The sequence below is a fragment of the Primulina eburnea genome, chromosome 14 (assembly GCF_022965805.1).
Source record: "Primulina eburnea isolate SZY01 chromosome 14, ASM2296580v1, whole genome shotgun sequence".
NCBI lineage: Eukaryota > Viridiplantae > Streptophyta > Magnoliopsida > Lamiales > Gesneriaceae > Primulina > Primulina eburnea.
The window spans coordinates 25,345,125-25,361,191 of record NC_133114.1 but is presented as its reverse complement, the minus strand read 5'-3'; the positions used below and the strand labels follow the sequence as shown (position 1 = coordinate 25,361,191).

The 16,067-nt window shown below is 36.3% G+C and overlaps 2 protein-coding genes across 2 annotated transcripts; both read right to left on the bottom strand.

The window, feature by feature from the left end:
- Window positions 1–880: 880 nt before the first annotated feature.
- Window positions 881–3,685, bottom strand: LOC140811626 (ras-related protein RABA2a-like). The gene is made up of 2 exons (XM_073169630.1): window positions 3,339–3,685; window positions 881–1,573 (listed from the first exon to the last, which is right to left on the bottom strand). The coding sequence occupies exons 1-2, from the start codon at window positions 3,501–3,503 to the stop codon at window positions 1,091–1,093; spliced, it is 648 nt and encodes a 215-aa protein (XP_073025731.1). The 5' UTR covers window positions 3,504–3,685; the 3' UTR covers window positions 881–1,090.
- A 4,686-nt stretch (window positions 3,686–8,371) lies between these two features.
- LOC140811990 (putative 12-oxophytodienoate reductase 11) lies at window positions 8,372–15,461 on the bottom strand. Its single transcript, XM_073170137.1, has 5 exons — window positions 15,287–15,461; window positions 14,857–14,997; window positions 9,580–9,710; window positions 9,331–9,492; window positions 8,372–9,247 (listed from the first exon to the last, which is right to left on the bottom strand). The coding sequence occupies exons 1-5, from the start codon at window positions 15,385–15,387 to the stop codon at window positions 8,652–8,654; spliced, it is 1,131 nt and encodes a 376-aa protein (XP_073026238.1). The 5' UTR covers window positions 15,388–15,461; the 3' UTR covers window positions 8,372–8,651.
- Between the last annotated feature and the right edge of the window lie 606 nt (window positions 15,462–16,067).

The window sequence follows — 16,067 nt, the reverse complement described above, 5'->3', positions numbered from 1 at the left end:
TATAAGATGAATTATCGAAACGAGCAAACAAACATAACATAAGTTCTGTTTGATTTAACCAATAAAATATTTAGTTTCCATTTTGTTTATTTATTATTTATCTTATATCAATCAACGCAATAAATTAAATTTATTACTTTAACATTTATACATTTATTTTATTTATATATTAAATATTTATTAAAAATAATAAAAATATAATTTATTATTTTATCTCAAATTTAATCCATCGTACCAAACGAATTATTATTTATTCAATATTAAAACATCATATCCAAATATTTTGATAAACACATTATTTATTATCTAATCTCATCAAATCACATCAACTTGACTAAACACTGCCTAGTCTATAGACAAAAACATCATATTGGACCTATTACATAGATTGATATGAAAATTAGTCGATGCAGATTTTAAGATGTAAATAACATATCCTAATTTTTTTCATAAATTTTTTAGGGATAACTTTTTTTAGACTGGATTATTTTGGTACTTCTCATTCGTCACTACCCCAAAAATAACATCATAACCCCATTTAACTGGCCTTTACAGAAAGATTGTTTCTCAGTGTGTCGATATTGCAACAATACAAAGAAAAAATACAAGATGCCACCAAGAAGTAAGTTATGAAACACCTATTGCCCTCACAATCAAGTGAGATGCAGATCATACCACCACCTTAACTGCGCAAAAGTCACCCCTTACACAGGGCTCGGTGGCTCATTCGATTCTTACGATCATTCACGCCAAGTTTCGAGCCATAGGATCACCCCATGACTACAAATTGTATAGTTTCCAATACAATTTTTTGTTGCGGCTCACATCAACGGAGTGTTGCTACACAATTATGTAGCATAAAGTAAACCCGATGCAACCATTCTACAAACTGGGATTTCACAAAAGGAGACATTCTGTGACCAAAATGCAAAATAGTAACGCTACACCACTGTAAAGAATTATCTCATCCAGTTACATTCACAAGAAGCCTTAGCAAATCAAATAATCAAGAAGCTGGAATACGTGCAAGAACCAAAAGACTCAAATAGATATTTGGTAAACGGAAGGTAATAATGATATAAGATATGTATTAGGATGTAGAACAGCATGTACTCTTCGTGTTGGAATCTTGAGGGCCAACTACAAGGGCGGTCCCTTCTTTGATGCTAGTAGGTCCAGGTTCATTTGAGGAGATTGACTTTTTGCTGATAATTCGATATATTTCTGATAGGATGGTCTGGAAAGACTTCTCGACATTGGTAGCTTCCAAAGCAGATGTTTCAATGAAAGAAAGCCCCTCTGTTTCAGAAAATCCTTGAGCATCCTCTGTGGCAACGGCTCTGAGATGCTTAAGATCAGTCTTATTTCCTATAAGCATGATAACAATGTTTGAGTCTGCATGGTCCCTAAGCTCCTTCAGCCAGCGACTGACGTTCTCAAATGTAGTTGGTTTAGTCACATCATACACAAGAAGAGCTCCTAGGGCACCACGGTAATATGCACTTGTTATGGCTCTGTATCTTTCTTGGCCAGCAGTGTCCCATATTTGAGCCTTTATAGATCTTCCCTCAACCTGTTTTGACAAGGAAAAGTCTAAATAAACGAGAATTGTAAACAATTACTTGATTCTGATGTCTAGGTGGAACCCGATGTTATAAGAAAATGAGCTCGGTGACCAGAATGCAACTATGGAGGTGAGCCATGAGCGAACTAATACATCTTCCAACTTTGGTTTTTGAACCAAAATCAGTGATGAATAGAACACAATTATAATCCAAAGTAAAACTCAATAAATAACATCTGGAAGAAACACAGTCATTAACCCAACACTTCACTGCATTATTTTGCAAATCAGCAATTGCTAGAGCACTAGTAGAGATAAAGATGAATAGTTGGAACCTCCCCGTCCTCTTCTTTCCCAGTTGTTTCAAGAATTGAGCTAATCAGATTTGCACCAGTGAATAGAAATTTCCAAGAAAACTCTGTTTATATTTGGTGTTCCATAACTTTAACCCCCAGAGACTCACTCCCACTGACATTCTTTGCCCCTGATCTAGAAGTTTAGAAAGTCCAACACCTCAAACATTACTACTTTAAGTATTGTAACCAGTTCAGAGGTTGGATTGCTAATCACTTCTCACCATGCCAACTACCTAGTAATACTGCATCGAAGCTCTTAAACAACTTGAATATAAGATGTATATGGCCTCAACTCATAGTAAGTCATGGTGATCATGATCATTTATGCATGCATTTACACTGATATAGCCTTGGGAGATCCAAAATGCTAATTATTGTCACATTGAACGCCCAACAACAAGACCACTCAAATTCAAAACATAAGTCATAATTGGGCAATGACACTACATGCATAATATGCTGATAGTGCATGCATTCCTCAATCAAATTGACATTTTATTTATCGATTTTGAATAGAGAGCGATCCAAATTAAAATTAACTGTGAGAAAAATAAATCAACAGAATATCAACATCCATAAAAAAATCTATAATCAATCAAAACAAAATGCCCACAAAGGAATGTCGTGATTGCGACTGTTACAGAATCCTTTTTACATATAATTCTTCTGCTATTATTCCACAAGTCCAAGGTTGCTATAACCATGAATCAAGTACAAATTAAATAAAATTGAACCTCCAAAATTGGGCACATCTGCTTGTGCGCCCAAACATTTATAAAGACCAAGAGCTCTATTAGGACTAGCACAACGGACAAGAAAAAATGCTTCAATTATCTAGCGGCCAGCTGCTGTGAAAGGCATTGGTCCCCCACAGTTCTCTCATGGGTCATCACTACTTATTCATTTCCTCTTCTTCCCTCACACAAATATGAACAATTAAAGAAAATGTTGACGCCAAAAGGAGAAAACAAAGGCAGTAAGGATTCAGTCCTATCCAAATAAGGAATTAAATATCTCCAGATCAACAAAGAAGGATATGGCATCGTAGAGTTGGCCTGAGTAAGTAATTAACCTGCGCCACCTTTATTACGTAATAAATTCTGCAGACACAAAAAATTAATACTCTAAATTCAAGCCTTGATCGCCGCACATTTACTGCACGAGTTCTCAAAGCAATCAACTAAATACCACACAATTACTCGCATATCTCATGAACGAATCTAGACATCAAACCCTAAAAGTAAGTCCCACCACAAAAACACGAGAATTCACTCAATTTTCCAGTAAAACTCATGCAACGAACGACAGTATCAGAACCAGAACAACCCATAAAAACCACCAAAATTCAATTATCTTTACACCACACTCATAACCAAACAAACTAAAAACAGTAGCAGCTGAAGCAGGGGAACACGGACCTGGAGAGTGCGTGTGGCGAATTCAACACCGATCGTGGACTTGGATTCCAAGCAGAACTCATTCCGAGTGAATCGAGACAGCAGATTCGACTTACCCACGCCCGAATCGCCGATTAATACCACCTTAAACAAGTAATCGTAGTCCTCATCAGGTCTTCTCGCCATTTTTTTAAAAGATTCCGAGTTTTTCGGCCTCGGAATCGGTCGTTGATTCAAGAAAAAGATATAGTAAAATCAGATCGAGCTTAAAATAATCGTTGGGGTTTACTTTCGAAGCAACATAAGCATAATTATTGTGGTGGAAATGATTGAAATGTACACACATTCCATGCCCATGGGGAAATGAGCTGTTTGCAACTTCCGATTTAATGACTTAAATATCCTTCATATTTTCATTAGAATTAATAAATCGATAATTGTTATAAAAATAGTAAAAAAATAGAGGAGAAAAGAGAAAAGTAATTTTAAAGAATGATTTCGAAATATTTTATTTATAATCGAGAGCTCATATGTGTAGAATATAATGGTAAAATATAAATTTGTGAATAGAACCTTGAGATATCAATTATCTTATCTACGTTCATGGCATATCATAGTACTCTCACTTACATTATTATTTACACGACAACAACTTCGTTAAATTTTTTATTTGGTAAGATGTTTTTTTTTTTTTGAAAACTTCATGAAGAGTCGGATGTTGTCTCGTTAAAACCTTGACAATAAAACTTGAGCGACAGAAAAAGAGAAATACAATATATATTTACCATTTTATGTTATCTTGATGATAGATACGCCTCATTAAAATCTTACTAGGAAAAACTCAATGGGACGAAACCCAGTGAAGGAAAAAGAGTACGACATATTTTACTTCTGTCTGTCTGCCTCGTTAAACTCCTCTAGTGAAAAGCAGCTTGAGAAAATTCACAAAAAAATCATAAAGATTGTAGTCTGGATGACTCTCTTTATTGCAAACATATTTCGAAATCCTTAAGTCATTGCCCGATCTTGCATGATATTTTGAGAAGTTTTTGGTTCAGGTTAGCTTATATTGTCATATTTCAATATTCAATCACTTTTGTTAACAATATATATAAACTGTAGTTTTATATACTTATTATTTTTCATATCGTCAAAAGATATATATTGAAATCAAAATAATTATCAATAATTATATTACCTTGATCTCATAGTTTTGAGAAAACAAATAATTTGTGAGGGTTTTTTTAAAATTAATTTAATTTTAAAAACTTTTTTCAAAAATAATTTTAAAAAAAAAACGTTTTCAAAACTACTGTAATCCGCGCTTGCGGAGTGAGGACGCTGCACACGTGGAGCAGCGTCTGCGCTCCGTAAACACGGACGGTGGTCCATGTAAGCATCATATGATATTAGCGACGGAAAATATATCCAAACCGTTGCTAAGTTGCGACGGTTTAATAAACCGTCGTTCATCCGTCGCTAATATCAGCGACGGTTTATAAACCGTCGCTAAAATGGCATTAGCGACGGTTTTATAACCGACGCTAACTTAAAACCGTCGCTAAATGCGCATTTGAACTTTAATAAATTTGCATGATGGGCTTATACTCTTGCAAAGTCACGATCTATGCCCCAATATATTAATCTCATCATAATCCCGATCGACGATCCAATATCATCGATGTGACAATTTCAACTTGTTTGTTGTTATAACGCACACTTTAATTTCGAGATACCTACCTCTACGTACGTTACGCATAATTCTATCAACAGCGTGCACATATACGCAGCGGATAATTTTGAACTTTCAACGGCTTGCAACTTTGCGGCTTGCAATATACGCTGCGAAAAGATAATTTGCGCGCTACGAAAAGCCATTTTTGTTGTAGTGAAGATTATGGGTGTTCAAACTTCGGATAAAAACGAAAATCCAAACCGAAGAAATCGAACCGCGAACCGAACCGAAAATCGAATTTTGTAATTCGGATATAAATATTAAACCGAATTTTATTTGGTTCGATTTCGGATTATATATGTCAAAACCGAAAAAACCGAAATTTCATTAAATTAATAATTTTTTTTTTTTATATTTTTGATATGATATTTAGTGAATGAAGAACTATTTTGAACAATTTTTAGTTGATTGTTGTTTTCTATAATAATTTAGACCTTATATTTAAAGATTTTACTAAGAAAACATGTAGAAAGTTAACATATTATATTTCACAATATATTTATATTATTAATTTAAATAATTATATAAAAATCGAATTAACCGACCGAAATAACTGAACCGTTTTGATAGAAACCGAACCGATATGAAGAAAAATGGTTCGGCTATCGGATTATATATTTTTAAACCGAAAACCGGAATAAAAAACCAAGCTGAACCGACCGATGAACACCCCTATTTTTTGATGAATTTATTGTCTGTTTTTTTCTCTGTCTTCAGTACAACAAAAATGACTTTTCGCACCGCGCAAATTCTCTTATAAAATTATGTGCATTTAGCGACGGTTAGAAACTGTCGCTAAAGTAGCGACGGTTTATAAACCGTCGCTAATATTAGCGACGGGTGAGCGACGGTTGGATATATTTTCTGTCGCTAATATCATATGATGCTTACATGAACCAGTGTCCGTGCTTACGGAGCGCGGACGCTGCTCCACGTGTGCAGCGTCCGCACTCCGCAAGCGCGGATTACAGTAGTTTTGAAAACGTTTTTTTTTTAAATTATTTTTGAATTTTTTTTTAAAAATTAAATTAATTTTTAAAAAAACCCAATTTGTGAAATCTCATTTCTTACACATGTTTGTTATTTAACATTATTTTGATTTATCAATCCTTTTTATTATATCATTTAAAATTACTACTTTTAGAGTTTTTGTACTTTTAGTGTACAAAATCTTTTAATTTATTGGTTAACGACGCTTCTAACGTATTTTAGATTTATTTGTGTTAAAAAATTATTATTATCCCAAAGTTTTTGGTGATTGACAAAATCAAAACAGTACCTAATTGTTTCAAGAAAACAATCGCAATTTATTTTATATAACATGAATAATTCAAAAACGCTTGAAGAAGTATTAACCGTCTTAGCAACATCAAGGCAACATAGAAGAGTATGATGGTCAAATTTTCTCTTGACCCATATTATATGTGGTTAAATTTATTTGAAGATGATATCAAAAGACTCATTCGGACGTGTCTTGTAAGGAATTTTACTAGGAAGTTTTCACTTTATCAAAAATCTCCACTAGGTTTTATGGTCTAACTAAGACTCCTAAGGTGTGTTTGGTTGGGTGGATTAAATAAGGATAGATTAATAGTCCAATATTTATCGTTAAAATTTTAAGATGTTTTAATAACCATTTTGACCCGGTTTAAGATCCAATTTTATGGATAACTATTTGATTAATAAAATTGGATCTTAAACCGGGTCAAAATGATTATTAAAACATCTTAAAATTTTAACGATAAATATTGGACTATTAATCTATCCTTATTTAATCCACCCAACCAAACACACCCTATTAGTTAGATTATGTGAGGATTCTTCAGTTATATTAATCAAATAATCCATAGTTGATATGACAAAACTCTTCTAGATCAAGTACTGTCTCTCTATTTCAAATATCTCATGTAACACTTTCAATTTCTGATAATACATGATATAATAAAATAACTATTAATTAATTAATTAATTCTAATTACTTTCTAGAATTTTCAATGAGAATTTTCATAGTAGTCAAAGTTACTTAAATAATATTTAATTAGTATATTTTAAATTTGTCGACTAAATAATTATAACTCCATCATAATCTCGATTGTCGATCAGAAATATTCGATGTGACGAAGGTACAAATCTCGTTATTATAACAAAAAGTAAAAATTTCGAAGATAAAATTTTTTACTAACTCATTTTGACAGCTGTCTATTTTAGAACTCCTTTATTAAATTAGGCATGCAATTGCATTCTCCTCACAAAATTAGTAGTCAAAATAACTTCCACACCTTTCAAATATGAAATAGGCAAAAACTTGTGTGAAACGGTCTCATGAGTCGTATTTTGTGAGACGAATCTCTTATTTGGATCATCCATTAAAAAATATTTATTTTTATGCTAAGAGTATTACTTTTTATTGTGAATATCAGTAGAGTTGACCCATCTCACAGATAAAGATCCGTGAGACCGTCTCACAAGAGACATACTCTATGAAATACACGTATAAACTCTGTGTTTGATCCCCATCAAATTCAAATATCTCAACGGAAACACATAATTCAATACTTATGCGACATTAAATAATTAGAGATATAAATAGTTGTGGGTTCAAGAATAAATATGATTCGGGACATTTGTCGAATCGCTCAACTTGATATCTTGTAATTAAACACTTGAGTAAATATGTTAGAAATATAATAAATTTTTTTGTTATCATCAAAATCAAAATTGTTAACATTTCCACAACTCAACACTACCAATCAGATTACAATAATTAAAATATTTTTCCATCATTCTTGCAAACTTGATTGTTGTAATTAAAATATGTTATGACAAAGTAATGAGAACTTGGTATTCATTTAAACCCTGTTCCTCCAATTTTAGGCAATTTATTTTTAAATATAATAAATATTTATTGTAAATAATCTAAGATTTTATAAGATATTTTGTGTAAAATATCGATTACTCTATCTATATTTCTATTTTTTTGGTACTTCAATACTTTTTAAAAAAATTATTTTCTCCCTCCAACGTCGTCGGATGAGTTGTCCCTTAAATATTCGACATTTCCAATATTAGTATTTTTTAAAGTGTATTTTTATAAATTTAAAACTATCCAAATGTATTTTTAAAAAGTATTTAAATTAAAGTGTAATTGGGTAGTTTCGTAATTTTAAAAAACACATGTAAACGTATGTGTAACGTACATTATACATGTATTATTTTTTTTAGGGCGATTCTGTACGAGGTTTTTGCACTAGAACCATAAGTTATGAACAAAGTGTGAGGAAACTTTTGAGTGAGTAAAGAGATCTCCACCGAATAGGAGTTAATGAATAAAAATCCAAGCATTAATTTTACACTGATTACAATTATTTCACAATATTGATCACATAGTACGTGGTATTTAAGCTCGAATTAAATTATAAAATCGTACATATAAAGTTCGAACTCGAATACTTCGTGATGAGTATATATATAAAGCAACTTCCTTCCTTCAGACAAATGCATGATTTTCGTACACCAGAATCCAGATGTATTGGCATGGATGATCCAACCCCTGTCCGGAATCAGCATGAAAACGGTAGACAAGAAACTAGGCGAAAAACTTATTCAAGAAATGGATAATCAGTGTAACCAATAACTGGATCAGGAGTGTAGAATGTGCTCCTATCATACTTATTAAGAGCAGCATCGATCTCATAACGTTTCGGCAAATCTGGATTAGCCAAGAACAGACGTCCATACGCGATCAAATCCGTGTAGTTATCCGCAATATCTCTGTTTCCCTTACTCCTGTCATACCCACCAGCAGCAATAAAAGTATTCTTGAAAGCTTTTCTCATAGGGAGAAGCTTGTGAGGAACTTCATCTTCTGCTCCTCGAATGACCCTTGCACCGGCCACTCTTGATTCTATCACATGGAGGTAGAGTAGGTCAAAATCATTAAGCGCCTTCGCCATGTAAAGGCCTAGAGCATCGGGATTCGAGTCAATGGACTCCATGAATTCTGAATATGGAGATAGTCTCATACCAACTCTGTTTGACCCGATCTCATTAACTACGGCTTCCACGACTTCTAGAGCAAAACGAGCCCGGTTTTCCATGCTCCCCCCGTATTTATCTGTTCTATCATTTACTTGGTCTTTCAGAAACTGTTCGATTATGTAGCCATTTGCTCCATGTATCTCAACTCCATCAAATCCTGTAATGGTACACAAACGAAGGTATGTTGTTGAAATAGTTTAAATTTCTTTTAAAGAACTCCTATCAAAATCGGGACTCAACCTGCTTCAATGGCATTCTTAGCAGCCAACCTGAAATCATTGACAATACCCGGGATTTCATCGGTACTTAGCCGTCTAGGTGGAGGCCAATCTACTCCGTCATGCCCCGGGGTGATCCCTTTGCCAGTTGATGAGATCGGAGATTGGCCATTGGGCTGCATACCTAATAAAATAAGCCACAGGGAAGGTGATTATGTGGATCACTTTCCCAGAGCTCGAGCTTTTAGGGAAGGCGATTTTTAACACATACCATAGGTTGAGACACGACCAACATGCCATAATTGCAAGAAAAATATGCCACCCTTCTGATGAACTGCATCCACAATTGGTTTCCATGCCTCTACATGCTCCTTTGTCCAAATTCCAGGCGTCTCTGGATACCTTTAAATCGAATGTAACACCGCATATATGTTGGCAGAAAAGTCAAAGAAACATTTAGGCACAAGCATTTATTCCATGTCAGACGAATTGGTTGAATAAAAAAGAAAAAACGTGGGATGCAAAGTTTGAAAAGTTTGAAACGAAACTTTTGTTCAGACGAGGAATTGCATCTATAAATAGATGCATTCCTTCATCAGTTGGTGCATCCCAATCTCAAGTAATATCTTGAGTTTTCTCTCTTCTCTTCTATTAGTTCTATATTATTTGTGAGGTATTTGTTCTCCTGTATTAAGAGAGTGTGTTCTCTTTGGAAACACAGTGAGTGAGTTGTACACCACAAAATATTATAGTGGAATTCTTTTCATCTTGCCCGTGGTTTTTACCCTAATAATTTTTAGGGGTTTTCCACGTAAATCTCGGTGTCCAGTTTATTCTTTATTTTCGGGTTTTATTATCTCAAATTCCGCACGTGGGACCAACAAGTGGTATCAGAGCCTTGGTTTAAAATTTCTTAAAATTCTGAGTATGCTCTGTGGTTGCAGCCTAGACTGATCTTCCACATCAGAAAAAGATTTTTTGAGATTTTTTATTTAAGGTGGGATTATTTTGTCCAGTCTATAAAATTGTTGTAGACATAATGGCGGAAAGGTACGAGATAGCAAAGTTCAACGGAAGCAATTTTATGCTGTGGAAAATAAAGATACAAGCAGTTTTAAGAAAGGAGAATTGCTTGGCGGCTATTGGAGATAGACCGGTGGAGATTACGGATGATGGAAAGTGGAATGAGATGAATAATAATGCTGTTGCCAATTTACACTTGGCTATAGCAGACGAAGTTTTGTCAAGTATCTCTGAGATAAAAATAGCCAAAGTTATCTGGGATACTTTGACAAAGATGTACGAGGTCAAGTCCCTACACAACATGATTTTCCTAAAGAGAAGGCTTTATACTCTTCGGATGGCGGAATCTTCATCGATGACCGACCATATCAATACACTAAATACTCTATTTGCCCAACTCACTTCCATGGGGCATAAAATAGGGGAAAATGAACGTGCGGAGCTTCTACTTCAAAGTCTACCAGATTCATATGATCAACTTATTATCAACATTACCAACAATATTCTTATGGGCTTTCTAAGATTCGACGATGTCTTAACTGTGGTTCTCGGAGAAGAAAGCCGACGCAAGAATAAGGAAGACAGGTTGGTAAGCTCGAAGCAGGCAGAGGCTTTGCCGATGATAAGAGGAAGATTTATGGACCGTGACTCCAGTGGGAGCCAAAGACGGGGTAGATCAAAGTCGAGAAGTAAGAAGAAAAATATTTACTGCTTTAAATGTGGCGGTAAAGGGCACTTCAAGAAAGAGTGTACGAGTATTGATAAAAGTTCTCAAGGAAATGTGGCCAGTACTTCAGGCAGTGGTGAAATATTATTCAGCGAAGCAGCAACTGTTGCAGAAGGCAGACACAAATTTTGTGACACATGGATTATGGATTCAGGAGCGACGTGGCACATGACGTCTCGGAGAGAATGGTTTGATCATTATGAACCAGTCTCAGGAGGATATGTATTCATGGGAAATGATCATGCCTTGGAAATCGCTGGGGTCGGTACTATCAAAATTAAAATGTTTGATGGCACCATTCGCACCATACAGGAGGTACGACATGTGAAAGGACTGACGAAAAATCTTTTGTCCTTGGGGCAATTGGATGACATCGGGTGCAAAACTCGTATCGAGAATGGGATCATGAAAATTGTGAAAGGCGCGCTTGTGGTTATGAAGGCGGAAAAGGTTTCTGCAAATCTGTATGTACTTTTGGGAGAAACACACAAAGAGGCGGAGCTAGCTGTTGCATCAAATGGTTCAGGAGAAGAATTAACAGTGTTATGGCATAGAAAGCTCGGGCATATGTCAGAACGGGGTTTGAAAATTCTCTCAGAACGGAAGCTGCTGCCGGGACTTACAAAAGTGTCATTACCCTTTTGTGAGCACTGTGTTACCAGTAAACAACACAGATTAAAGTTTGGCACTTCTACTGCCAGGAGCAAAAGCATATTGGAGCTGATTCATTCGGATGTTTGGCAAGCACCGGTTGTATCCCTAGGAGGAGCGAGATACTTTGTCTCGTTCATTGATGATTTCTCTAGGAGATGTTGGGTGTATCCAATCAAGAAGAAATCAGATGTTTTCCAAGTCTTCAAAGATTTCAAAGCGCGGGTTGAACTTGATTCAGAAAATAAAATCAAGTGTCTGAGGACTGACAATGGAGGAGAATATACCAGTGACGAGTTTGATGCATTTTGTCTACATAAGGGCATCAAAAGACAGTTCACGACGGCTTACACACCTCAACAGAATGGAGTGGCGGAGCGGATGAACAGGACCTTGTTGGACAAAACAAGAGCTATGTTGAGGACTGCAGGTCTAGAAAAGTCATTTTGGGCAGAAGCAGTCAAAACCGCTTGTTATATTATCAATCGTTCTCCTTCAGTGGCGATTGATCTGAAGACTCCGATGGAGATGTGGACTGGGAAGCCGACAGATTATTCTCATTTGCATACATTTGGAAGTCCGGTGTACGTTCTGTACAATGAGCAAGAAAGATCGAAGTTGGATTCGAAATCCAGAAAATGTATCTTCTTGGGTTATGCTGATGGAGTAAAGGGGTTTCGCTTGTGGGATCCTACTGTTCACAAGCTTGTCATCAGCAGGGATGTTATCTTCGAGGAAGATAAAGTAAAGGGAGACAAAGGCACACAGAATTCAGAAACTACTATTTTTCAGGTAGAAAATAAGACAGACGAAGGTCAAGTTTCTTGTGAAGCAGTACCAGAGCACGAAGAACAAGTACAAGTTGAGTCTGAGGTTTCCAATGTGAGGCAGTCAACTCGAGACAGAAGACCACCAGGTTGGCTTTCAGATTATGTCACTGAAATCAACATTGCATATTGTCTATTATCAGAAGATGGTGAGCCATCGAGTTTCCACGAGGCTACTCAAAGCTCGGATGTATCTTTGTGGATGATAGCAATGCAAGAAGAATTGGAGGCATTAGACAGGAATAAAACTTGGGATCTTGTTACACTACCACGAGGGAGGAAAGCCATCGGTAACAGATGGGTCTATAAGATCAAGCGAGATGGCAATAATCAAGTGGAACGGTATCGTGCTAGATTGGTAGTAAAAGGGTATGCTCAGAAAGAAGGTATTGACTTCAATGAGATATTTTCTCCTGTGGTTCGGCTTACAACAGTCAGAGTAGTGTTGGCATTGTGTGCGGTGTTTGACCTACATCTAGAACAGCTAGATGTAAAAACGGCGTTTCTTCATGGAGATCTTGAAGAAGAAATCTATATGCTCCAGCCAGAAGGTTTTGCGGAAAAAGGCAAAGAGAACTTGGTTTGCAGGTTGAAGAAATCTCTGTACGGTCTCAAACAGGCGCCGAGGTGTTGGTACAAGAGATTTGATTCCTATATCATGAGCCTTGGATACAACAGACTGAGTGCAGACCCTTGTACGTATTTCAAGAAGTCTGGTGATGATTATATCATTTTGCTGTTGTATGTGGACGACATGTTGGTAGCAGGCCCCAACAAAGATCAGGTCCAAGGATTGAAGGCACAGTTGGCTAGGGAATTTGATATGAAGGACTTGGGACCAGCAAACAAGATTCTAGGGATGCAAGTTCACCGAGACAGAAGTAACAGAAAGATTTGGCTTTCCCAGAAAAATTATTTGAAGAAAGTCTTGCAACGCTTCAACATGCAAGATAGTAAGCCAATATCGACCCCTCTTCCTGTTAACTTCAAGTTATCCTCCGAGATGTGTCCTAGCAGTGAAGCAGAGAGGATGGAGATGTTTCGAGTACCATATGCATCAGCAGTGGGGAGTTTGATGTTCGCCATGATATGTACAAGACCGGACATTGCTCAAGCAGTGGGAGCAGTTAGTCGGTATATGGCGAATCCTGGACGAGAGCATTGGAGCACTGTCAAGAGGATCCTTAGATACATCAAGGGTACCTCGAATGCTGCATTATGTTATGGAGGATCGGATTTTACACTCAGGGGCTATGTCGATTCAGATTATGCAGGTGATCCTTACAAGAGAAAATCTACTACTGGTTATGTGTTTACACTTGCAGGGGGAGCAGTAAGCTGGGTTTCAAAACTGCAGACGGTTGTGGCGTTATCTACAACAGAGGCAGAATACATGGCAGCTACTCAAGGTTGTAAGGAGGCAATATGGATTAAAAGGTTATTGGAGGAGATCGGGCACAAACAAGAGAGTGTTCCTTTGTTTTGTGACAGTCAGAGTGCCTTGCACATCGCAAGGAATCCAGCCTTTCATTCCAGGACGAAACACATTGGAGTACAATTTCACTTTGTGCGGGAAGTAGTAGAAGAAGGAAGCGTGGATATGCAGAAGATCCATACGAAAGAAAATATAGCTGATTTTCTGACCAAGCCAGTGAACACCGATAAGTTTGAGTGGTGTAGATCCTCAAGTGGTCTAGCGGAAACGTAAGCAGCAGGGAATGGCAAGATTGAAAGGATGTGTGGAGATGTGTTTGATTCTCAAACAAATCTCCAAGTGGGAGAAATGTTGGCAGAAAAGTCAAAGAAACATTTAGGCACAAGCATTTATTCCATGTCAGACGAATTGGTTGAATAAAAAAGAAAAAACGTGGGATGCAAAGTTTGAAAAGTTTGAAACGAAACTTTTGTTCAGACGAGGAATTGCATCTATAAATAGATGCATTCCTTCATCAGTTGGTGCATCCCAATCTCAAGTAATATCTTGAGTTTTCTCTCTTCTCTTCTATTAGTTCTATATTATTTGTGAGGTATTTGTTCTCCTGTATTAAGAGAGTGTGTTCTCTTTGGAAACACAGTGAGTGAGTTGTACACCACAAAATATTATAGTGGAATTCTTTTCATCTTGCCCGTGGTTTTTACCCTAATAATTTTTAGGGGTTTTCCACGTAAATCTCGGTGTCCAGTTTATTCTTTATTTTCGGGTTTTATTATCTCAAATTCCGCACGTGGGACCAACAATATATACATATTATCATCGACTAAAGTAGACGTCGTGAAGTTGAGAAGAAATTGCATGATATGACGTTTGGTGAATACATACCCTTGTGCCGTATCAGATACACCAGTTGCTTCAGAAATAAGAAGACCGCCTTTGGTGGCTCGTTGAGAGTAATACACCGCGGCATGCGGCTGCGGGACGTTGTTGTATGACCGGTTTCTGGTCAATGGCGCCAGAACAATTCTGCACAAATGTTAAACAACAACGTATTTTATACACATTGATCTAAAGCTAAATGAAGGGCCGTTTCTCGTGTACAACATGGAGTGAGTAGAATATCGGTAGAATCAAAATTTTCGGCGGTTCAGTGTGCTTAATTGGTTACAAAGTTTCAAAATGGATCAAACTTCAATGACCTTTATAAAAATATCAGCAGATTCAACCATTCGGACTCATTTGGCTTTTGATTATACTAAAAACAAAACACAAAAGGCGTGATTCGGAAACGATAAAAGCAGAAAGAAAACGAAACCTGTGGGCGAGATGGAAGTCTCCCATTTTGTGGGGAGTGAGCAGAGGAATGGTGTCAGATGAAGATCCGTCAGAACTATGAGTGGCAAACGCCGCGGCCATTTCCACGAAGCAAGAAGCGCAAAAATCAGTTTCTAAGCTGTGCGGGAGCTGCCAAGACCGATGAATTAGAGAGTTTAGTATCATTCATGGACCTGTCTTTATATACGTGATCATCGATTCCTTCCAAATATTTATATAATACGTATTTATAATAAAAAAAATAATATTTTATATAAATAAGTTCGTCTCATAAAATTAACATATTAGCTCGTCTACGAATAATTATAGTGTTTGTGATGAGTGGATCTCATGTGAGACCGTCTCGCGGATCCTAATCTGTGAGACATGTCAACTTTATCGATATTCGCAATAAAAAGTAATATTTCTAGCATAAAAAAGTAATATTTTTTCATGGATGACCCAAACAAGAGATCTGTCTCACAAAATACGACCTGTGAGACCGTCTCACACAAGTATTTGCCTTTTGTGATATATAATTATAATAATTAAGAGTACGTCTTTTGTGAGACGGTCTCACGAATCTTTATCTGTGAGACGGGTCAACTCTACTGATATTCACAATAAAAAGTAATACTCTTAGCATAAAAAAAAGAGCATGAAAAGTAATATTTTTTAATAGATGACCCAAATAAGATATTTATCTCACAAAATACGTCCCGTGAGATCATCACCAGTTTTTGCTAATAATTAAGTAGCAATTTAGAAAGTGATTAAGATAT